The sequence below is a fragment of the Xiphias gladius genome, chromosome 10, assembly GCF_016859285.1.
Source record: "Xiphias gladius isolate SHS-SW01 ecotype Sanya breed wild chromosome 10, ASM1685928v1, whole genome shotgun sequence".
In the NCBI taxonomy this organism is placed as follows: Eukaryota; Metazoa; Chordata; class Actinopteri; order Istiophoriformes; family Xiphiidae; genus Xiphias; species Xiphias gladius.
Window position 1 is genome coordinate 26,659,148 of NC_053409.1, and position 24,288 is coordinate 26,683,435.

Sequence of the window (24,288 nt, forward strand, 5' to 3'; positions counted from 1 at the left end):
TTGTAAGCCACTAGAAGCCATATGAAATACCACACTGGCTCAAATATAAAGCGACCCTGGCGACCACACGCAGCTCTGTTTACACTACACGGACAAGTTCACACGTTTGTCAGCACATAGAGTCCGCAGCCATGGCAAGATGATGACAAAATTTACACCATGTAGACCCTCACAGCGACACAGACATGGAAAGTATGACTTGAGTCTATACTCACAGTCAGAGCTGTTAGCTGTGCTGCGCTCTTCGCTTGCTCTGACAGTCTCTTTATCTCTGAGGCATAGGCCGCCATCTCCTTCTCCAACCGCAGGTGGCGCTGCAGCAGCGCCGCTGTGCTCGACTCATCCTTCCCATGGTCCTCACTGGTCAGTAGCGGTTTCCTGTCACCCAACCAGGAGACGGCCTCTGCCACATCTGCAAAATACTGCACAGAGAAAAAGTAGTTAGTTAACACAGAGGTCTGAGGGAACCTGGATCCAGTCCCCATTAACCACAACCGCACCCAATAACTATGAGTGTGGTTGTGGTTTATGGGGACACAGCAGGAGAAGAAAATAAGACAGAGAAACCTTGTCATTAATGCCTTCACAGTAAATAAAAAGCTGGCAGCAAAATTACATGAAATGAGGAACTGTTGTGAAAACATTGAGCCAAAAGAAGTTTGGACTGGCAAAAGAAGAAGTGCTAAGCATTATCTTAGCTAGAATGCTAGCTACTTTGCAAATTAAACTAGAGTTATAAGTATTAAGGGAACAACAGTCAACACAGCACTTTAATCATGATTAATATTAAGTACTGTCTGCCAGAGAAAAACAAACAAAATAAGCCTCAGTGTGTAAGTTTACCAAAAAACGAGCTTGTTTCCTTCCTCTTCTGGTATCTTCCCTGTTTGCTCTCTCTTCAACTGGTTTAAAGTGTGTCCTTGATTACCTGTTTGATGGTAGCGGCAGCCTGCAGTCTGTTGCGGCGTCCCGTCACCTCGTCGGTCAGGTGGCTCCACTGCTTCTTTAAAGTCCTGATCCACTTCTGGATGGCTCGCTGGTTGACCTGACTCTGTTTGGACAGCTGATCCTGACCTCGACCCAGAACTCCCTGGTAGAGAGACTCCTGAGCCTGGATCTCCGCCTCCAGTACCTGGAGATAGAATATAATTAAATACATTTATGAAATCGACCATCTGATATAAATCAAAAGGACTTTTACTTTGTTAAAGTAATTTTATGTCCATCCTTCTGAATGTGTAAAGTTCCTATTTACGATTAATCATTAGCACTAATTAATAACTCAGGCCCTGAAATCACAAATCAGTCGTTTACATTTCTAATTTGTTTGCTTCACAATCTCACTATTGACTGCTTGGATTTAAAGCAGCTTTATTTTGATCCAGACTGATACTTTAGTTGGATATACTCCAGATTTACACTGTTAAATACCATGTCCCCCATAACGGCCAGGGGTGCAGTCGACAGGAACAAATAGAGGCCTGTTACCTTCTGCAGCTCTGGTAAATAAAGTCACCAGTCACTAGTTGAGGAAATACGGTAAATGGAGTAATTTGAGGGCACAATTTAATGACCTAAGGGCACAAATGATTGTTTTGAGGGAATGAATTAATAAATTCTTAATTTATTCATTAAGGGGAGGAAATTAGTATATTAACTCCATAAATTTGAATTGGAAATAGAAGTGGCAGTAGGATATCATATGACAAAATTACCTCACTTACCTTACTATATAATATCATATTATTATGTAAAGATATCATTTTAAAAATTATATTAATTTCATGTAATTTGTCATAAAATTGTTTTATGTTATTTTATCTTTTCTTAAATATGTTAACTTATTGTATCTTTACTTGCTTAAATTGTGTGAGCTTCACTTGTAACCTACTTAAAACTGTCTTATCTTAAATGATCTGAACTCATTTGACCTTAAATGATCTAAACAGATCTAAACAGATCTAAACTTAACTTATTTCAACTTAACTTTTCTTAACTTATGTCATCTTAAATGATCTTCCCAGGCTTATCTTATCTTGAGGAAAATGTATATTTTTAAAAAGGCACAAAGTATTAATTTGAGGGAATTATTGATCAAAAATGTTCTCGACTGCTACGGGTGTCTGTAGAATATGTACAGTTGTGTTCTCACCTTGTGTTTGTGTTGGGCCAGCTGGATGTGGTTGAGGTCTCGTCCGAGTCCGGCCGTCTGCAGCCTCAACCAGCGTTCGTACAGCCAGGCCTCCGACTCCTCACAGTCATAGAAGAACTCAAACAGCCTCAACTGAGCCTCCAACTGGCTCCTCCTGAGAGAGGAGAGGAGAGGAAATGAGAGGAAAGGAGGGCAGAGGGAAACAGCAGACATGATAATAAGGCAGAGGAGGAGAAAATGGAGACAAGGAGGAAGTCATGCACTGATGGAGAAAGACAAATGGAGGTATAGAGGAGTTATATACTGTACATTCAAAGTTGTTGTTTAATAAATAATCTTCCTGATTCAGTAGCTATTAAAAAGGTGCAAAGAGAAAAAACCTGCTGCTGCTGAGCGACACCAGAGACTTGTACTGAGTGTCGAGAGCTCTCACTCTGCTCTGAATCTGCTGACCACCTCTCACTTTTCCCTGACAAAAAGAGAGAGAGAGAGAGAGAGAGAGAGAGAGAGAGAGATATTAGCGGACAACTCACACATGACCTCATTCTAAAACCTCAGCTGACAGTACTGATAGGCAGGGGGCGATTATCAGCATTGTACCTTCAGAGCTGTGCTGCTGAGGGCGGTGATGGTTTCACCGTGAGCTGAGATCTGAGCCTCCAGGAGATCCTGCTTCTGAAGGAGAGACTCCACCTCTGCCAGCTGCTTCCCCAGCTCAGAGGAACTGGCCTGGGACTGAGGAAAAAGAGGGGAGCAGGGAGAAATGAAAGAATAGGAAAGAATGGCTTTGAAAAAGCAGAGTTTTGCTCAAACTTGAGCTCTGGACTCTTCTGGTACTGTTTATGACTTAAATAAAAGGAAGTAAATGTCTTTTCATTAATACAGATCTTACAAAGGAACAACACAAGATGCTTTTGTTGTATATGGATTTTAAATGATACCTGGTATCTTCCTTAACAGCCCAATGTACACTTAAACGTTATTATCAGAAAGTCCCACCTGTAGTTCTCTCAGCTCCTGGGAGACGAGGTCGATGTCTCGCAGGACACTGAAAGTTTCAGCTATATTTCCCAGCAGCCCCCTCTGCTCCTGCAGCTGCTGCAACAGGTCCTTCCATCGATGACTAATGCTCTCCTCCCTTAGATACACAAACACATAACACACACACATAAATATATCTGTCGTAATTCTGTCACATTGCTTCCATCAAGGTTTTCGAATTGAAATAATCTTTTTTTTGTTTTAAATAGAAACATATTTAGTTGTGTCTCTATTTAAAAACAAGCGTTAATTTGAGTACTGCTCTTTTGATACTGTCAACTGGCAGTTGTTTAACTGCCAGGCTTACAGACTGAGCAAACCAATACAGGACAGTATCAACAACATAAAGACAGACACTATAACAATCTAAGTGCAACACATTTTTTGTATTCTTATCCCAAAGCTCTTACTTTTTTCTCTTCTCTTACAAGTGTTTCAAGTCAGATTAACTAAACTCTCTTAACTGAAAAAACTTAACATAAATTACTTCAATGCGCTGAATATCACTTTTACGTGCGTAGCTGTGCGTTCGTGTTTGTTTGATCGATAGCATCGCCATCCCCTCCCCACCGAACCACTCCATAAGGCTATCTGTTCACCTCGGTTTGTGGGTCAAGTAAAAAATTGAATTTGACATCATGAAGCTTGAAGACCTGTGGTCGGAAATCAGCAGACGAAAACATAAAGTTAATGAATGTAACAGATTCTGTAATCTTATTAAGTTACCAAAAAAATAAAGAGAAAGCATTACAAAAGCTGCCAACACCATGGAGGTCACAGAACCGTACTGTGAGTTAGTTAAATCCTCCATCATCTGGGCAGGATTTACCTACAAGTTATCCCGCTATTCTGATAACACCTGATTTTATTTTTCTGTCTATACTGCTCTATCATCAGGCCTCACTCATGCTTAACTTAAATCACCTCCTCATTTTCAGATGAATGGAGCTGCACCCTAGTGGTACCTGGTTCTAGTTTCTAGTCTTACACCCCTTGTACCTCCAGGTCATCGTTCAATCCTACACCTTCACTCCTCCAGCTCACGGAGGTAACCGCAGCTCATTCTCACCGCCTGATGATCTGCTCCTTGCTGTGGTAGTTTCCTCTCTCGATGGTCTTGGCCATGTCTCTCAGGGCGGTGAAACGCAGCTCTCTGGCCAGGACGTCGGTGGCGAGGGCCTCCAGACGCCGGCCGGCTGCCTGAGCCTCCTCCAGGGTGGACAGACCTCGGATGTCTTGCCTCCGGATCAGACGAAGCGTGTCCTCCAGATACCCCTCCCTCAGAGCTGCCTGAGGAGCCAAAACAAACGGAGTACTGACTGAATTCTGGATATAGCGTCCATCCTTCCCACACTCAGACACCAGTCAAATAAATAATGCATCTCACCAAATTTTGATGGCTTTTTTCGTAATTCCACTGAGTCAGCAGTCATATCTGCCAGTGTTGGAATTTTGCCTCCAAAGGATCAATGTGCATTATGTTTTATTTTCTGCTATTTTTACTTTCTGCATTGTACAATCCAAAACTGTTTTTCCATTCTATACATTCTGTTACAGTTCCTTATAGTAAGAAAGGTCAAAGGAGAACAACAAATCGAAACTCTCAGGAAAATATTAACAGGATTTTTATTTTACTCATTAGATTTTGAGATTTTGGATTTGTAAGGATCTTAGTGATTTGAAACGTAACACAGCACTTGAGTATGGAAGTTAATTCTTGACATTTAGGTCAGTGTGTGTGTGACAATAATTTTTGTTAGTTTTTGCAATTTTTCAACCTTATCTCGGATCTTAATTGGTGAATCTGAGCAAAGAAAGCTCAGAAAAAGCTAGCTGAGATTATTTTATCATTTGTGAAGTGCTATTTTTTGGGACAGTTGTGTTTACCTTCCTCCCAAACTTCTGGGCGAGCTGCTCCAGGTTCTCGAGACGGAGCAGCGCCTCCTGCAGGGCTCGTTCTCGCTCATGCTCAGCTCTCTCCAGCAAAACCCAACTCCTCTCTATGTCACTCAGGGTCTTACCTTCACACACACACATACACACACAGAAAAAGCAGTAGGTAATGTAGAAAGTGTGTTATTATGAAAGATTATTGTATGATTATCAAAATAATTGCCGATTCATTTCATGTTGATTAAACGATTAATTGATTTAATTGACTAATTAATTGATTAATAATTGACGATTAATTGACTAATTGTTGCAGCTCCATTTGTGAAGGTTTGACAGGTTTGGGTTTTTTTTTAAATTTTAGAAGTCAGTCAGGTTTTTCCCCTGCTACATGTAGGATGTTTGGTCTGTCACAAGTGAAACTCACAAATGTCCCACGACTATAACCACATAGAAAAAAATAGGACAAGCCATGAACCCCCCCCCAACAATGCGAGAGCGGAAAGACTGACACAAAAGATACAATCTCTGGATTGTGACTGAGTGGATTGTGTCATATACCTTCTGGAGGATTATAAGCCCACTGGTTGTTGGCTGCCAGCTGAGTCTTCAAATTGAACAGATGAGCTTCAATCGTCCCTCGCTCCTAAAGAGAGAGAGACACAGGGAGACAGTAACAGATCCATAAGCGCCAATAAGTCGTTTTTTAGCTACATGGCTAGAGTGGCCGAAAAAACTCAAAGATTATTTACAATCGATTAATAAGGAAAAGATAGTTGTGAAAAATAACTCAGCGACAAACAATCTATTATATTTTTTTGTTATTGTTATATTAGCCTTCTTAGAAAACAGAACAAGGCCTTGTGGATTCATAATCTCAGGAACATGAATCTTACAGGCGGACATTTTTGTGTCTAGTTCTCTTTAGATAATTGGCAAAGAGTTAGTCATCTTATGATGTATTCCAGTCTATGTTTTTCCCGTACACTCTGACGGAAGCACTGTGCTGAACCATGATACAGAGCCGACTCGTCCTGTAAGTCAGGTAGCGTTGACAAGTTATTTTTCATATTCGGACGAAGAAGCCAGAACATGTGTGAGAGGTTTGAACTGGCTGTTGAGAGGTGAGCCAAGAATAAGGTCTTGACTTTTATGATGGTGTCTCACCTGGTATTTAGGAGGTTTCTCCACCGTTCTGTAGGTCTTGAAGGCCGTCATCAGTGTCTGCATCTCCCTCAGAGAGTTTGGGAATCTCCTGTCATTCAGCTGCACCACCTTCAGTCAGTCAGTAATAAATGAGTTCATCAACACAGCCGTCAAACTTTGTCTCAGTGTGACTCGTGATGAAATAAGTGGTTGGATCGTCCAAGTTCTGTGAGTTCTTTTTTTTTTCTTACTACAGTGTAACCTCAGTCAGTTCTGATAGTAGTGATGTATTTTTGTTGGTGCTGGTGGTTTTGTCACCTTGGCTTTGATCCACTGTAGCAGATCGGAGACCATTCTCTCATACTGGACTTTCATGTCATCCAGCTCCATCAGCATCCCAACAATCTGAGGAGACACAAAGGGGAAAATCCTGCATTTTTCTGTTGTCTCACAAGTCTTCAGTGTTACAGTGTTATACTGTAAAACCAGACTGATGGACCTCTAAACACAAACTCTATTATCTCTCAACAATGGTTGTAATGGTTCCCAGTATGATTCCCTGTTTGGTTTGATACACTTTGATGGCATCTTGACTGGTAAATTGATTTATAAAAAAAACAAGACAGGGCGTGCCTGTGATTCCTTCTTGCAAATTATTCTAACATTCAACATTATAAATTAATATCTGAGCCTTGGGGATGAAACTGAAGTTTTCTAAGCAGCATAATTGAATAAAATAACAAAACTAAGTTTTACAAAGTTGTGATTAGTGACCAGATCATTTCCTGTAGCGTCCAGTGACTGAAAAAAAAAGACATAATGTAGATTTTCACGAGTAATGAAAACAGAGCCAAAGAGCCATAGCAGCCTAGCGAGCATACAACACTATGTGCGACCTCTCGGTTGGCTTCATCTTCACTAGTGCCTTATTAATTTGGCTCATCTAACTCAGTGGTTCCCAGCCTTCGTATGCCCGTAACCCTCTCATTAGAAGCAATATCCCTCGTTACATGTTGCACATCTGTAAGTTGTGAGGCTTTCAGTGAAAGAAAGATTTTCTCTTCTCAGATTGTTTCATTTGATCCATTTAAATAACCTTAGAGGCCTGAGGAGGTAAAACTGTTTTCCAAAAGAGAAAACATTGCAGAAAATGAACATGGTTTGTGTAGCAGGAAGTATTTTTGATCACCTCCCGACCTCCAGGTAGGGAACTACAGGTACTGCCAGTGACTTGAATGAATATTCATAAAAACAAACTTAACAACAGTGAAGGAAGCTGTGGAGACACGGAACAAACCTTGTGGTGGGATCTGGTGGATGATTCTCTCCTGTATTCCCTCTTCAGCCACTGACCGCTGAGACTTCCTCCTACTGACATACTGTCAACTCTGTACGTTCACACCTAAACCCTGACACTTCTACACACCTGGTGCACGTAGTATAAAAACATGTGACCAGGGTATGCATGGATACACAGCGTACTTACAGTGTACTACCCAGAAAATCACTACAAATATTTCTGTACATGCCAGGAACAGGTCTTCCTTAAATTACATAATGGAGAAAACTACTAGGATACCCGGACCGCACCTGGCACACCTATTACTTCCAATTTCAGTCTGGATAGTTGTTGTTGACACCCCTAACATACCTGGGACCTGAAACGTCCACATACCTATATATACAGTATAACTACAAGAGAGGCTTCTCAAAACCTAAACTGCCCCCTTTGGCTCCAGTTTAACCCTTACATCCCTACACCACAACTGAAAACCACCCAATATGCCAACGTACTCCAATTGAAGCCTGTAAAGTCTTTGTCGAAATTTCTAATATACATGAAAACACCTGGGCAAACCTGGGGTATAAAGTATAACTGCCAGAGATTATTCCAGATACCTTGAACACACCTGAAACGCACCTACTGCCTCCAATTTCAACCTATGAATCCTTTGTTACAACTGCTAACATACCTGGAACACACCTGTCACATACAGAATAGCTGCTGGAGATGCTTTTAGATACCCTGACCACACCTGTGACGTACGTGGCACACGTTTTACCTCTAATTTGGACCTGGAAAGCCTTCAGTGAAACATTTACATACCTGGAAGTGCATGATACACCCATTATCCAGTACAGATAACGCATGTAAGCTGCTAGACATGCACCCACATACCTGAATACACCTGAACCCAGGTGGTGCGAATAAACCATCGTTATGTGACCCCAGGTAAATCACTAGACATGGACATACCTGGTTTGCTCAGTATATAAGCATAAACAGCAAACGTTGCTTGAGTTCCAACCATCACAACTCAACATTAGCAGGTCAGTGAACTGATAAATCAATAAAAGAAAAAGCCCCTGACCTTCGAAAGCACTAAAATCTCAATGTATATTTGCTATGTAACTACATCTGATATCAAATATGCTTTTAATGAGGTACAGCTTTTAATTCACAAGAGGACAAGTGGTATTTAGTGGTTGCTGTCACATCACCCAAACCTGGAGATGTAAGTGAAGCTGGAGAGAAGCATGTTTGCTCCATCACTTTTCCCTTTGATCGATGAAAAGACAGTTCACACACTGTGACTACTGTTCTCAGAGGGAATATAACAGATATGTGTAGGCTTACCGACCCAACAGAGACAACCGACAACAACAGACAAATGCTCGCCAACAAAAAGAAATCAATCAATGGCCCTTGAATCCAGAGTTAAATCTTAGGTTGTTCTGTTTTGCCATGTTATCAGATTCAACAGGAGCGGAACTGTAAGGCTTAAACTCTGAGCTAAAGTCTGACGTCCAGATTCGACCCTCCGCCCTGTATATCCTCCTCTCCTGGTTCAGGTAAAGGTGCGTGAAGCAGGAAAAGGTGTGTATTCAGTCCCTGAATGACTGCTAATGTTTCTGCTGCTGCCTCCAGCAGCGTCTCAGAGTGTGTGTGATCTGATCTGATTAGCTTAGTGTCTGCGGCCCCGCCCACAGTGAAGTACATGGGATAGAAAAGTCAACAGTCACCTCGCCAACTAACACGAATAATCACTACCATTATTAATATAAATATTAATTATTATTGTTTATGGTGGAAAATAATTAACATGATATATAAAAGGTGGGCAACATATCTCATATCATATGTAATGTACTGTGTATATATTACATTATTTTGCACATTTAAAATACTTGTAGCTTTTTCTTTCATGTGGTTTCCTTACGGTCTTTACGAGGGTGTTTATTAATTATATTGTTTTATTACAACTTACTTGTTGCTGTGTTTAAGTGTCACAGTTGAGTTAATGAGCCCCCCCTGATTTTCCTCAGCGTCTCCATGCACCCGTGACATGAATATAAAAACATTTTATGGCAGCTATTTCTACTCTAGTTACTGTGTCGTAATTGAAGTCACCCAGCGTATCGTTGTTGTGAACAGTGGTGTGAGTTCTGCGTGTTGTAGCTCTGTAGCTCTTGCAGTTGACCTCCTATCAGTCCTGAATCTAATCCAGCAGTAATCCACACCGACAGGCAGTGGGTGGAACCTGATGGATTAGAGGACATCATGATGTGGGTGTTCACCGACAGACAGACAGCAATCAGGTCGATGCTCAGAGAGGAGACTCTTCTTCACTTATTCTTGAGGAAGTCTCATCCACAGACAAGTGGAAACACTGACTGGTGCTGCAGTACCAAGAGCAGCCTGCAGAGGGCGGAGCAGTCCATGGTATGGACGAAGACAATGGTGCGTGTACGTCCTTGCAACATGAGGTGAGACTACAACTTTAGATCTGAGTGCACAGCCAGTTTTGTAAAGTTGAGCACATTCTGATTTGTCCTGTCTGAGGGTTAATACTCGGTTTTACGATTTAGGTTAGAATTCAGTGTGTGCGCACGTGTGTTTGTGAGCTAGAGGAACGTCAGGACGTCAGGACGTCAGGACAGCAGAATCTGCTTTTCCTAAACGCTGTTACCACTACTACTACTGAAAATACTACTTAAACTAATGACTTTAGTGGCAGTGGTAGTAGTATTACTGCCGCTGCTACTTCTAATGAATGAATGAACATTTAGCACCTGTTTATATTTCTGAAGTTTGTTGGCATAGTTCATCAGAACTGTAATCCTGAGTTAGAGCTGCAAAGATTAGTCAATTAATTGCTTAGTCTATCGACAGAATATAATCAGCAAAAATAAGGAACATTTGCTGGTTACAACTCCTCAACTGTGATGACTTGATGCTTTTCTTTGTCACATCTGATTGTAAACTGAATATTTTAGGATTCTGGACTGTTGCTCGAATAAAACAAGGAATCTGAAAACATCATTGTGGGCTTTTGGCAAAGTATGACGGGCGCCTGTCCCTATATTCTTACATTTTATAGACAGATCGATATAATGATTAATTGAGAAAAATTACATACACAATAACGCTTAGACGCCTTTCTCCTGAATCCAAAGACGGGAGGTGACAGTAAAGAAACCGTTTTCTCAGTATTTTTTTCTTCAACAGAAAATAAAACGTAACAGTGAAGTGTTTGGTCATGCTGCATCACTACTCAGAGGAAAATAATAAATACCTACACTAGCCCAACAATACTAGGAAACGTAATTAAACTAGTAACGTGCTCCCCCACACTGGGAACATAATCTACAGTTTACACAGATAAATGCAGAACAAGGCAGCAAAACACAGATATTCTGAATGCAATCATGGCCTGTATAATGAAACACACTTCCTTGCTTATCTCAATACACATCCTGTGTTATCAACTGTTGAGTATTTATTTTCCCCTGAGAGTATCCACAGCCTGGATTTAGTTTCACGCCCCCTGCAGTGTCCAAGTTTAGGTTCAGACACAGTGGAAACAAAAGCAGAACCGGCGTTCAAACCAGCTGAATGATATTTATGCATGGAAGCAGAATAGAAGCTTGAAAACGATGAATCCTCGCTGAAAACTTTTCTTAAATTATTTAATGATCATACTTGCTGCCAATTAAATTTCTGTTAAAAACGAATTGACTGATCTGATCTGATCATTTCAGCTCCACCTGATAATAGTACTAATAATGTGTTATAGGATAGCAGTTCAATGCTGCCCCCTGGTGGTAGTGGTGGTGGTTCAGACCTTGGCAAGTCTCTTCTGGATGGTCTGTCCCTGCTTCATCTTGGAGAAGTAGTGGTAGTACAGGGACACATAGGTCATGATGGACTTCTCGTCCGGATGAGGAACCACCATGTCCTCCACCTCCAGCAGCTGCATGATCCCAAACTCCCGCTCCGCCAGAGAGAAGGCATGCTCCAGGTTACGGCGGGGGTCGTCGCCATGGAGACGGCGGTACTCAAAAAGGTCAGGCCTGGGACAAAGAGTTTTACAGACATTAGAGGAGACTGATGGCTGATAGAAACAAGTTTGTGTCTGTGTCTGTGTCTGTGTGTGTGTGTGTGTGTGTGTGTGTGTGTGTGTGTGTGTGTGCGCGCATGTGTGTGTGTTTTACCGGTGGGCATGGATGAGGGCGTTGAAGGCGAGTCCGTCCCTCCAGCTGGAGGAGAAGTCCTGCACGTTGACGCCGTCGTAGCCCGACGTTTTCCTCTGACACCAGATCAGCAGAGCCTCCTTCGCCGAGCGATGAGCCACACTGCCTCCACCCCCCGCCTGAGTGGGAGGAGAGAGGGGGAGAGGAGGGCAGGAGATGGGGAGCAAGACACGAGATGGAGGAGAAAGACAAGACAATGAAAGAAAAGAAACACAAGGGAGGAGGAAAGAAGGAAAGGAGGAGAGGAGAGGAAGTAAGAGAAAGGAAATGAAGAGAGAAGACACAAGAAAACAAAAGAAAAAGAAGAGAGGAGGGAAAAGGAGTCAGGAAAGAAAAGAAAGAATAAAAGAGGTAAAGATACATAGAGGAGAAGAAAAAGGAAAAGGAGGGAAAGTGGAGAGATAGAAGAAGGAGAGAGGACAGGAGGAGGTGAAGGACAGAAAAACAGACGAGGGGGCGAGAAGGAAGGGAAAAAGGAGAGGAGAAAGATGGAGAGAAAGATGGGAGGAAGATGAGAAGATGAGAAGAGGAGAAGCAGAAGGCCATGAAACAAAGAAGAGAGTGGAGAGGAACCAAGGAGACGTGAACACGATGCTTTTTTTTTTTTTATTGTTTTAAACTCAGTTTTCTCTGTAATTAGATTTCAGGTTCCATTTTTTGTTTTTAAAACTTCTTATATTTGCACAGCTAAACTACAACGACCATGGCTGTGGGTTCGAGACCCTACCTCGTCCAGGTTAATTGGTCCGATCTGGAACCTGAGGATGATGATCCACAGCAGCCCCAGGATCAGCGTCCGGTCCCCGTCCACCACATTCTCTGGACCAATCAGATCCACCCGAATCTGACAAGAAGACAGTGACTGTTCAGTGTAGAGCTCGACGGAGGAACGAGAACCTGCCGCTCGTGAGCCTCAAACCGTACAGATGTGGTTTCACAGTACCAGATTTACAGTTTATGGAGCTGCCGCAAAAGGCAAAGCATTAAAACTCTTAATAACCATTAAAACCATCACCTGAAACATTAAAGGATAGGTTCACTTTTTTTTTTTTTTTTTTAAATTACAGTGTCATCATTCCTCCTGTTCAGAAAAAAAAAAAAAAATAAAAACTTTTTGAGTTACTGTCCCTCCACTGCAGCTCAACACCGTCCAGGAAAACAAAAAAAGTTTTATTCTAAAAAAAAAACTGTCAAGTTGGATAATAGTCAATTGATTTGTTTAACACAGACTGCTGAAGCATTAAATTAGCTCCAAATCAATGTGATGCTATCCTTTAACACTGAATTTAAATGTATATTTTCTAAACAAATTAAAACAAGACATTGAAATGTGATTTGGACTTGTCAGAGCATTAAAAAATATATATATATATATATTAAAAACGGGACATGTTTAAATATTTGTTCCCTCAGGTAAGTAGGTTATTTATTTATGTCTTATGGAGGGCAGCAGATAAAAACACATGTAATGCACAAACCACAAGGCGGAGTCAAGTACAGTGCAGACGTTAACGATCAAATACCCAGAGATTTTGTCCCAAATCCAGACTGGAAGGTTTTGAGTCTGTACTGTGTTCACACTGAAAAAGTGACAAACATTGATATACTCACAACAGTCAAAATGCAGACTGAAAAACAGATGGTTTTTCAGTGAGCTGATTTCACTGACACTGCTCTCCTACAATGAAATGCACGAAGGAAATGCTCAAAATGCTGCTCAAAGCCGCATTATTAGGAAAACAAATGAAACATATTAGAAAACTGTAGGAGTAAGTAAGATAACTTAGGGTTTGACTAAGATGACAGACCTTGTCAAATTCTAATAAAAATGGATGTCGACCCATGTGGAAGAATGAAGTTAAAGAACAGCAGCTACAAATTAAACTGATCCAGTTTTGAGAAATCTGGAGAATAAGGTGACGAGTTACCTTGGTTTCACGGACAGGTGAGTTACCTTGGTTTTGAGGAAGTTGATGGCGATGCTGTTGTTCTCCAGACAGTGGACTCTCAGTTTACGTCGGCTGGGCGGAGGCAGCGTCTCTCTGGAGATGAGCTCCAGAAGACGGATCAGAAGGACGCCGGTCTTCAGCTCCGTGTAGACGTCAGTCAGCTCCACGCTCTCCTGCAGGAGGTCAGGACACTTTAGGACTGACAGTTGATCTTTTCCTCTGTAACGTCCAATTATGACCCAAAACCAGAGTTTTAATTACAGAGGTCTACGATTAGACAAATTCTTCAGCCATAATGGATGGTGGAAAGTACATCACTGATGTGTAAAACTGTCCAGTAATTCACAAAAATATTAGAGCAAGGTCCAAAATCTCCCATCAGTCATCTGACGACCCCTCTGATTTATCTGCTGACCCTTTGGAGGAGCCCGAGCCTCAAATTGGAAACCGTAAAGTAGCTAAAACTAGCTCAACATCAACGAAACAGTAAAATGGTCAAATGCTGCTTCATCAGTATTAATTAGAATAAGATATCAGTCACAACTGATAAACACTTCTGTACTTTTACTTTTATAGGAGTTAAAATGCAGGAGTTGGAATATCCTTACATTAATATATTGGTACTTTTACGTGAATACTTCTTCCACCTCTGCATATTGTATAGTGTGAGTACTAAGTATGCAGAGAACTCTGTGACTGGCAGGAAGTTAAATGCGAAAAGACAAATTTCATTTTAGTCATCCTGAGCATCAAGTGGTGCTTACATAATGTTTACGTAACATCTCTGTCCAGGCTGGTTATCTACAGGTCACGGGTCCAGTCCACTAAACCTCTTAGAGACAAGAGCAGCTCGTAAGTGGAGAAATTCCTTCAAATAAGAGGAACGTCTGTCCAACCTTTAGACTCAGAAGTGTTTGTTCTAAAAGGATTTATAGTTCCCTTATCACAATCTCTCAGAGACCGAAAGTTTTCCACACCTGAGGTTTTACTTCCATGACAATAAAGGTTACAGTCCTCTTGATACCGGTCTTCTAATTCCAGACTCCTCCTGAGCTAAACTAAGCCCAACAGACGTTCCCCTGAACATGGCTCACTTAAGAGTCCATTTCCCCAACCTCCCTTTCTACTTACCCAGTGTTAGGATATGCTGCTTCTTTTGCTGTTTTTTTCCTGCTCTACAGTACATCTGTGACGTCTCTAAATGTCTTGTTTTGTCCGACCAACAGTCCAAACCCAAAGAGATTCAGTTTACCGGAAAATCCTCAAATGCTGTAACAACTAGTCCAGTTATCAGTCGGTCAACTGAGACAAAAGGAATCAAAAACAATTTGGTTTAAATCCCAATTTCAGGGTAAAACATATGTTCTTCAATTGATGATTGGATTGACATGATTTAGAACATCTTCAGGACGGAAAGAAAAACGTTTGCCATCAGACAGCAACAGGACAAGTTTACGAAAACATGGGAAGGTTGGATCTTGTACATCAAACCTGTACGTCCATCACTTATTTAATGTGAATTTCTCTGTTTGCTTTAAGTGAATTAAGTACCATCACGGTTCACCCAACACCTTTTACTTCTCTATAATGCACTTTAATTAGTCGAACAATAGAAAATAAATCAACAACTATTGTGTCAATCTATGTCGGTCGACATAAAATTAACTGGCATCTGTTCTCAGAATCAAACAGTTGTTTTAGTCTTTTTTTTTTTTTTTTTAAACACAAAAATGCCAAACACTTGTTAGTTCCAGCTTCTTAAATTTTTATACCTTTCTTTTTTATTTAATCTATTAATAATAATACATACAGTATTATTTGTTATTACTCATTCTGTTACTGTGTTATCCTTTGTTGCAAAGATGTTAAAAAGGACATGGACAGTCAAGGCTTCTAAATCTTGTACGTAACTTTGGCATATCTAAATGAGCAGAGAGTTTCAAAAAGAAAATAGGAACTGTTTTGACCGTTTGTTGGTAGCATTACTCTTACTGTAAAAAAGGCTTTAAAGACAAGATGACAGTAAATTAGTTAAAGGTCGTCAAGCTGATGGATCAGTTTGAAAACTGGAAAATGCTCCTTGTCGGAGTTTTTATATTTGTGTTCATGATGTTAGTTTGCCTGTCAGAAGGAAATTATTGATGGATTTCCATGAGGTTTGGTGGAAACGTTGGGTGTGATTAGATCTTGGATTTCTACCATCAGACCTTTAAAAACCTGAGGATAATGTGTTTGGCTGTAACAATTAGGTGTAGGACTTCTAGTAATTCTGTTTTCTTGATAGTGTGTGTTTATCCAGTAAAATATCCTTGGTTTGATAGTTCTGTTGCCACTTAGATAACATGAAATGAAATCTATTAAAATACAGAATGGGGCAGCAATTATTTTCCTTTTTGACTAATCTGTTGAATGCTTTCTAAATTAATGGTCTGTTCTATAAAACATCAAAAAACTGGGAAAAATGCCCATCAAAATTGTTCAGAGCCCAGGGTGAAATCTTCACATTGCTCATTTTATCCAAACAACACTACAAAGGGAGAATTATTAAGTTTACTATCATACAACACTGAGACAACCAGAAAATTTGACTTCCAAGAAGCTAGAACCAGTAAAACTTTTTAGCATTCTTACTTTAAAAATTACTTAAACAATTCACTGACTTTCTGTCAGTCAACTAGTCGATTAATCAACTAATCAAGTCAACTCTAATATATTACATTATTTAATTATCGGGGAGCTAACTCTTTGGCTGCAACGAACGATTACTTTTATCATCATTAAACTGCGGGTTATTTTTTTTAAATAATTTATCAATCATTTTGTATATAAAATGTCAAAAAAGAGTATTATAAAAAGCCCTTCATAATCTACCACAGACCAAGAAGACATCTTCAGATGTCTCGTTTCATCCGACCAACTGTCTAAAATCCAGAATTATTCAGTTTACCATCATATATGACAGAGAAAAGCAAGAAAATCTTCACTATTGAGAAGCTGGAAACAGCAAATGTTTGGTATGTTTGCTTAAAAAAAAAAAAAAAACTATTACTTGATTATCAAAATAAATAGTCGCCGATTAATTTTCTTTTGACCAACTTATCAATTAATCAACTAATCGTGGCAGTTCTACTACTTTTTAACTACTTTATGTACTGTTGCTTAGTTCAGTCTGTGAAAATACTTTATATTTCATAGCATGACCATGTTAAGAGATGTTTTACATGTAATATCTCTATTTCAGAATCTCACAGTAACCAGTAGTTTTAGCTGTTAGATCTACTGGAGCAAAAAGCACAACACTTCTCTCTGAGATATGGAAAATAATCATGTTCAAGTAAACTCACATTTTACTTAATTACAGTGCTTGAGTAAACTGACTTCATTCATTTCCAGCACTTTATGGGCAATTTAGTTATTATTTTTTTCATATGCAAATTAATGTCAGTATGAACAATATAAATAACCAGAAATGATTTTACCCTTAGCTGAAGCTAGGTTGTGTAGCATACCTTGCTCTGAGCTACCGAAGTTAGCTAAGCCAAATTTCTTAGCTCACATTCGGTGGAAATATTGGATTTAAACGTTGTTTCGCCCAGGGGAGAACATTTTATCACTTTGGGTAGATTTAAAAACATCCCTGGAATCACGAAAATACCTTTAAAAGGCAACACGCTGCTGGATTTCACCTGACTATCGCGTTTCGGTCCATTTGCTACAGTGTGGGTTGGGGACGCTATGTAACCGCCATAGTATATGTCAAGGTCCTGGATTGCTAGGTAATGAACCCCGACGTGTTAGTCACTCAGGCATTTATAAAACTAATTAAGGGAAGAGTAATAACCATGAACACTCACCAGAGAAACAACAATATTCTTAGCGACTAATAAGGACGGGAAAGGCAATTTCAGGGGGCTGTACAGTGGCAGAGAGCACGATTTAATCCGACTGAGGGAGGGGGACTTCCATTAAACTCCACACAAACATGGCGCGTGAAATCTTCCTCCCCGCCGGACTGTTGTGAGTTCTGCTCAGCGGCAGTGCGCTCAGTGCTGCCACCGGTGGCCGGGAGGTACATTAACAATAACACTGATACAACCGGTAGTACCAAGATATTATACACTATGTGGCCAAAAGTATGTGGACAGGCACTGTTTTTGTCTTTTTCTCCCAGTTTTGTTTCCTTAGTTTCAAAGAGGGGGAATCTTACAGAATATAACACAATATTTTAATTTCTTAAACCCCGCATGATTTCGTTAAATGATCTGATGACTGACCTTCAGAAAATTAACCTTAAGAAGAGTTTTAACTTTAACATTTTCTTGTGACTCCATGTAAGCCTTTTGAAATGAAGCAAAGCCAGCCTTAAATTAGAGCAGTCACAAAACTGTAGATGTTAAAACAGTAAGCGAATGAACTGTGAGACTGAGTATGACAGGCTCACATACCGTTTGGCCATTTTGTGTCAAAACCTTTTCTACATGAGTAAATGAGCGTTAGAGTAAATTTCTCTTTGTCAGTTCTAGTCTGATCTTTGTAATCAAAGCTCCCAAACTTTGAATTTGAACTCCAACTGGACACCTTGAGACGTCCGCTCCAGCTCACCTAGACCACGATTTGTTTCGCTTTTCCATCCCAGGTCAGGTGAGTTTGAATTCTCCGTGGGTCGCCTGTCCAGGTAGTAAACCGCCTTTGATTTTGGTAATACTGGTGTCATGAGTTCGATTCCCCGAGCAGAGCCCAAGACGCCTGAGAAAACTTGCTAAGACACCGACCAAACTCTGAACAATTTTTTGATTATTTAACATAGAAATCACAAAATTTCACATTTTATTCATTCAGTTCACTGTTCAATTGTATTTCCTGTCAAATCTACCTCCCTACATTATCGTCTGTTGCCACTTATGTAATGCAGGTGTAGAATACTGAGTTAATTTCCTTTTTATTTCATTTACTAATCACGTTTTACTTTAAATCCCCTATTTATCATGTATATTAAACGTAATAGCTGGTTTCTACGCACTATAATCTAATTATAAGCAGATCTCAGTGTTTGTTAATGTCTTTGTTAACAACCCTAACTCCTCCCGTGGACACTCATCAGAGGAGACTGGAATATATAAAATATGTCTTCATATGTGACGTTGTAATTGCTGGCAATTACAGTACATTCATAAACAACTGCATTTAGTGTGTTACAACAAACATTATTGTTTCAATAAACCTCGAATAAATGTTCATATAGTGGTAATGAGGAGGACTTGAAGTTACCCATTTATTTAGGTTGTTTTGTGCCTAAAAACAGTGAAATTTAGCGAGATGTGGAATACGTGGAGCCGTGCCAATATAAACCCACTGAATTTCCAGTGATATTACCCAAGACACGATCTCAGTGGTGGCAGAGGCTCTGGGCCCAGCACACGATGGGCTAAGCTCCAGGTCCTGAGCCGAATGAGGAGCTAACGTAAATGCGTGGCTGGAGACGGCGACAGATTGAGGCCTCTGCGGTTTTCTCTCCCTGCTGCCCTCCTGCAGAAATCCCTGGGGAATTCTGGGAATGAGGATCAGCAGCAGGCCTCAGTGTTCAGCCAACAGCTGGCATCCAATTATCAGGAAAAAAAAACACACACGTGAAATCATGCCAGAGCTGCACGGACCGACGGGAATCTGCTAGACCTGGAGACAAAACGAGGCACAGGTTTTTATTCTACCACGTCTCTGTATTGTTTTCAGTGGTGGAAGAAGTACTCAGGTCTTTTACTGAAGTAAAAGTACCAACACCACTTCATTACAAGTAAACGTCCTGCATTTAAAAAGTAAAAGTACTAAAGTATTAAAGAAAATTGGTCCCTGCAATTAATACTGATGCATCAGTGCTTCAGCAGCAGTTGGTGCTGCTCAATGTGGAACCAGTTTTAACAACATCTATGGTTCCCAACCTAGGGGTCAGGCCCCTCCAGAGGGTCACCAGATAGGTCTGAAGGGTCACGAGATGATCGATGGGAGAGGAATGAAAAAACAAAGTTCTGATTCACACATTTCAGACTGCTCCCTAGAAACTTTACCTTTTTAGTGAAACACTGGAGCCTGAAATGATTTTAGAGGTGAAATGTTTCTCTCTGGTCAAACTGACAACAACTCATTCACACCTGAAACATGACAAGGAGCCACAGGCCAACAATATCCAGTACTTCATCAACCCATCATGTGTCACATCAATCTGAAAACGAACTGGTAACTAAACCTGTCAAATAAATGTAATGGAGTACAACACGTCTATCTGACATGTAGTGGAGTTCCAAGTAGAACAACATAGAAATATTCTGGTACCTCAGAACTGTACTTGAATCGATGTACTTAGTTACATCCAATCACTGATTACTTCCGTTTTTCTGAGCTCAGCGGGTCCAGAGGGGGAGGAACAGCCAGTTCCCATGACAATTCACTGGTGTGTGTTTGTATCTGTGTCACCAGCCCACAGACTGCAGTTAACAGCTGGTTATCAGACGGAGACGAGATTACGAGAGGAACGACAACACTGGCACCATCGCAGCAACCGCAAACCCTAAACAGAGCCTCTGTCGTATGAGACGCTGAATCACAAATCGGAGTTTTTTTCGTCTACTATCGAGGTTTGCTCCGACATTAAAATCACACTTCAGCATCCGGATCTCCCCGTGTCCGTGATGATTTCCGACCCGTTCACTGCAGACGTTCTCAAACATTTTGTTACGGCTCTTTGTTGAATCTAATTCTGTCATTTTACTTTTTTGTTGGTCACCTGCAGTTTTCTTGGGGCTTTGTGAGTGACACTAAACCTAAAGCCAATACTGAACCTAACGTATGAAGCTGGAAAATCAAGGTGGAAACCTGGATGTTTAACATTCTGGGTGCAGTCTGTCGGCCATTTCTAATTTATTTATGCCGTGATCATCGCATCAACCCTGCTAACTTTTCTCATTTTCACACGCTCTCGATGTTAATATTCTTTTCTTTTTTGTTTCATTCATTTTTGAGTCTGTTGTTTAACATGTGTTTTCATGAGCTTAATATTCCCTGCGAATGTTTGATTCTTGCAGTTTTTTGGAATGTTGAATTCTCCGTATGACTTCCTGTTATTGCCTCCACCAGGTAGTTTGTGTTTTCACCTGTATCCGTTTGTTGGTTTGGTGGTTTGTCTGTGTTCATTTATCAGCAGGATCACACAGAAACTACTGAACCGATTTGCACCGAACCTGGTGGAGGGATGGGACATGGACCGGGGAAGAACCGGTTACATTTTGGGGCAGATCCGGATCATTTACTATGAATTTGAATTTTTTCCTCTGAGCTCTGGTGTATGTTGTTTGACATCGGCCTCGGCGGAGGCTCTGCGCTCTACTGAGTATTCGTTGATTCGGGTTTCTGGTTCTGTGAATCTTGTGGTGCGTTGCTTGTCTGGCTACATATATTCTTTAATTGTTAATTGTTATAATAACTGACTGACCGCGTTTGTGATTTAACTCCTTTCCTGACTTGTTGTTGCATCATGTGGCTTCAGTATAAAAAGTTAATAAGTCTATTGTTTGTCAGTTCGTTTATTTGTGTGATTTTCATTCATCCACATGACTGTAAATGTGCCAGTGTCGGTCCGAAGCCTGATTTTCAACTGTTGTGCCCCGGCCAGAAACAACAACACTGAACATGGAGAGTTAGACAACAGGAGAAAACAGGTGAAAGCATGAAGCACCTGACCAGGACAAAAGGCGTCGTGCAAAGTAGGACACGTACAGTGCAGGTGATTAATGTGAAACGATGTTACGCAGACAGATAAAGCACAGTAAAATCCCATTACATTAGACGACACAGGTGAAACCAGAAGGGTCACAGTCTGACAGACACAGACCAAAAGGCCGTAACGCCTAATGAAGACCAGTGACAGTGAGCGGTGAGCAGGAACTCACGATTTAGCTGTGACAAAGGAAACTCCCTGTTCATTTTTACCCCGTCGGCCGAAACGCGGGACGTGAAATTCCAGTCACACCGCGGATGTTTTTGAGCTACATGGAGCAACATTAATGCAGCAGTAAGAATCTCCTCATTAACGGGTTCCTAAATGTGAATGTTCTGCTCTGAAAGTATCATCGGAACTTCTCATTCTCTTGCTTTAGCTACATGTTGTTGATATGACGCAGCGCTGAAGAGATTAGTCAATTAATTCACATTAAAACTGATTGGCAGCCATTTTGGTAATCGATTAATAACAGTAACAAGGATGATAATAATGCTTTGCTTTGTTTTATGTGGAAGTAAAAACGATCAATATTTTCCAGCCTTTGGGCTTTAAAAGTATAGATTTTACATCTGAATGTCTATGAAACACAGACATAGTATAAATGATCTGCAGCTGAGTTGATAACGAGTTGAAAATAATCGTTAGGTGCAGCCACATCGTTGGCACCTGCTTCTCCATCAGCACAAATGCAGATTAAAGTTGTTCTGAGGGGGGTTTGCTTGCGTTAGGATCCGTTCACCAAAATGATCCCCACATATCCCTTCACTTCCCCCTGGGGCAACCTGCTCACAGCGACGCTTTAGGTTTCATGGAGCTGCTGCAGCTTGTTTTCTCGAGTCAGCTGACGCTTTAACCAGAGTTAAAATGAACCCGGTCTCACCCCGTTCTTGGAGAAAACGCTGTTCATCCACTTGGTGAAGGTTTTCTTCTGGACCGCCATCCTCTGCTCCTGCAGCTCCCTGACCCGCCCCGCCCCGTCCTCCTCCCCCTCCATCCTCACGGGCTAAAAGAGAGAGAGAGAAAGAGTCAAGCCCGGTCCAAGGGGACAACACTCTGCTGTACCTTTGCAGGTATGCGGAGCCCTAAAGACCAAGGCACGGCCGACGTAGAATAAATGAAAATAAATCACTAAGAACGTGATGTTTAAAACGCATGAAAGAAAGACTGGGGGGGGGGTCTGAATTACAGCAGTTATTTATGCTAAACAGGACTGTATACAGAATTATACGTGACGTGAGGATACACCACACTATTAAATACAGGATGAAATAAGAAGATACATAAAATATGTACAAATAACAAGTTGGAGAAAACACATGTCTGAATTCACAGGTTTTACTGTACAATTCAGGTTTTTATCAACTTTAATGCCCCCGAGCGTTAAAACCAGCCTGGTAAAGTAGAACTCAAATTCCACTCATTGAGGAGATTCCAGTACAAATGCACAAGAAACAATGGTTGTTGACATTTGTGGTATTAATATAGGCCTTTCATGACGCTCCACATCTGGCCCTGTACCCCGGGAAGGTCCGGCCTCAGACTCTCTGGAGGATTTTATGTTAAGATTTGTCCCGAATCTCGGAACAGGATCCGGGGACGATTCGATTCTGAACCGGTCACCGGCTGAAGGGTGTGTGTATACAGCATATGGATATGTATATATATGTGTGTGTGTGCCAGTACATGTGGTTTCAGTGGTTTTACTGGTTTACCTCTGGTGCCACCGGGGCCTTAGGCTACGTTTCCTCGGGTTGCCGGGTTTTACCAGAGGCGTCTGATCCGGGTCGACATTCGACGCCGAGGACGTGATGAAGCGTTCACTTGTCTCTGTGCCGACGGGAGGCCTCGCACCTCAGATACAACACCGCTGTAAAAATTCCTGAGCCGTCATAATCCCGGGAGTCATTCCCAGCGCCACCCCCCCCCCGCTCTGCCGGGAGAGAGAGAGTGTGTGTGTGTGTGTGTGTGTGTGTGTGTGTGTGTGTGCGTGCGTGCGTGGACAGGTTTCAGTTCGTCGCGAGGACATTTTGTCTGGTCCTCACACCTTCGAACGGCTGTTTGAGGGTTCGGACCAGGTCCCAGGGTCCAGGTTAGAATCGGGTCTAGGATCAGGGTAAGGGGACCGAGGAATGCGTTGCGTCAATCGGTGTCCTCGCAACTACAGAAAACACCAACGGGTGTGTGTGATTTTTTTCAAGGCCCATAACGTAGTTGATGTTTGATTTCTTGTGGGGACACGGCTCTGAACTCTGATCCGGACTCCCGGCCCGGGTCCAAGCGTTGGCCAGACCAAGACCCAGCTGATCCCTAGCGACAACTTGGTTCCCGGTCCTGTGGCCCATAGAAGACGCACATCGGCCGAGGGCTGGTGGGTGGACCTCACTGCCCGCAGCCGGTGGTAGGAGAAGCAAAAGTACAAATACTCCATTACAAGTTCAGGCCCCGCGTTTATTCAAGTAAAAGCACAAAAGTGTCGAATGTGCTGAAAGTAACGTGATTAACTCTGCTGTTAAACTGGCTCGAGGCAGAGCTCGTGTTAATATTACAATGGGTTTTTTAAACAGCGGATTTATGGATATGGATTTGACTTGGTTCTTGCTCTATTATTGATTATTGATTATTGATTCTTTCCACGAAAGGAAAATATAGAAACAAAAAACCCGCTTCTAACCAAGTCACAAGAAATAAGAAAAGAGAGACCGAGGAAATAACCGAGCCCACGAACACAGCCGCGTGAAAAGTCTCCGGCTCGTCATGCGGATCATGGTGTCACCTCGTGCACCATCTCGTGAAGGAACCTGTGA

General features: G+C 41.4%; 1 protein-coding gene across 2 annotated transcripts in view; it reads right to left on the bottom strand.

Annotated features, from left to right (window-relative positions):
• Window positions 1-22,478, bottom strand: part of sptbn5 (spectrin, beta, non-erythrocytic 5) — a 66,752-nt gene extending 44,274 nt beyond the window's left edge. For both annotated transcript variants that reach the window (XM_040136819.1, XM_040136820.1), the window contains exons 1-16: window positions 22,365-22,478; window positions 13,719-13,886; window positions 12,492-12,608; window positions 11,726-11,883; window positions 11,356-11,584; window positions 6,548-6,634; window positions 6,251-6,358; window positions 5,645-5,729; window positions 5,081-5,214; window positions 4,263-4,483; window positions 3,152-3,290; window positions 2,753-2,887; window positions 2,533-2,621; window positions 2,153-2,306; window positions 929-1,132; window positions 216-422 (exon numbers count right to left, since the gene is read on the bottom strand). In XM_040136819.1, the coding sequence (XP_039992753.1) occupies window positions 216-422; window positions 929-1,132; window positions 2,153-2,306; window positions 2,533-2,621; window positions 2,753-2,887; window positions 3,152-3,290; window positions 4,263-4,483; window positions 5,081-5,214; window positions 5,645-5,729; window positions 6,251-6,358; window positions 6,548-6,634; window positions 11,356-11,584; window positions 11,726-11,883; window positions 12,492-12,608; window positions 13,719-13,886; window positions 22,365-22,478 (2,349 nt within the window). The remainder of the gene's footprint in view (window positions 1-215; window positions 423-928; window positions 1,133-2,152; window positions 2,307-2,532; window positions 2,622-2,752; window positions 2,888-3,151; window positions 3,291-4,262; window positions 4,484-5,080; window positions 5,215-5,644; window positions 5,730-6,250; window positions 6,359-6,547; window positions 6,635-11,355; window positions 11,585-11,725; window positions 11,884-12,491; window positions 12,609-13,718; window positions 13,887-22,364) is intronic.
• Window positions 22,479-24,288: the final 1,810 nt, after the last annotated feature.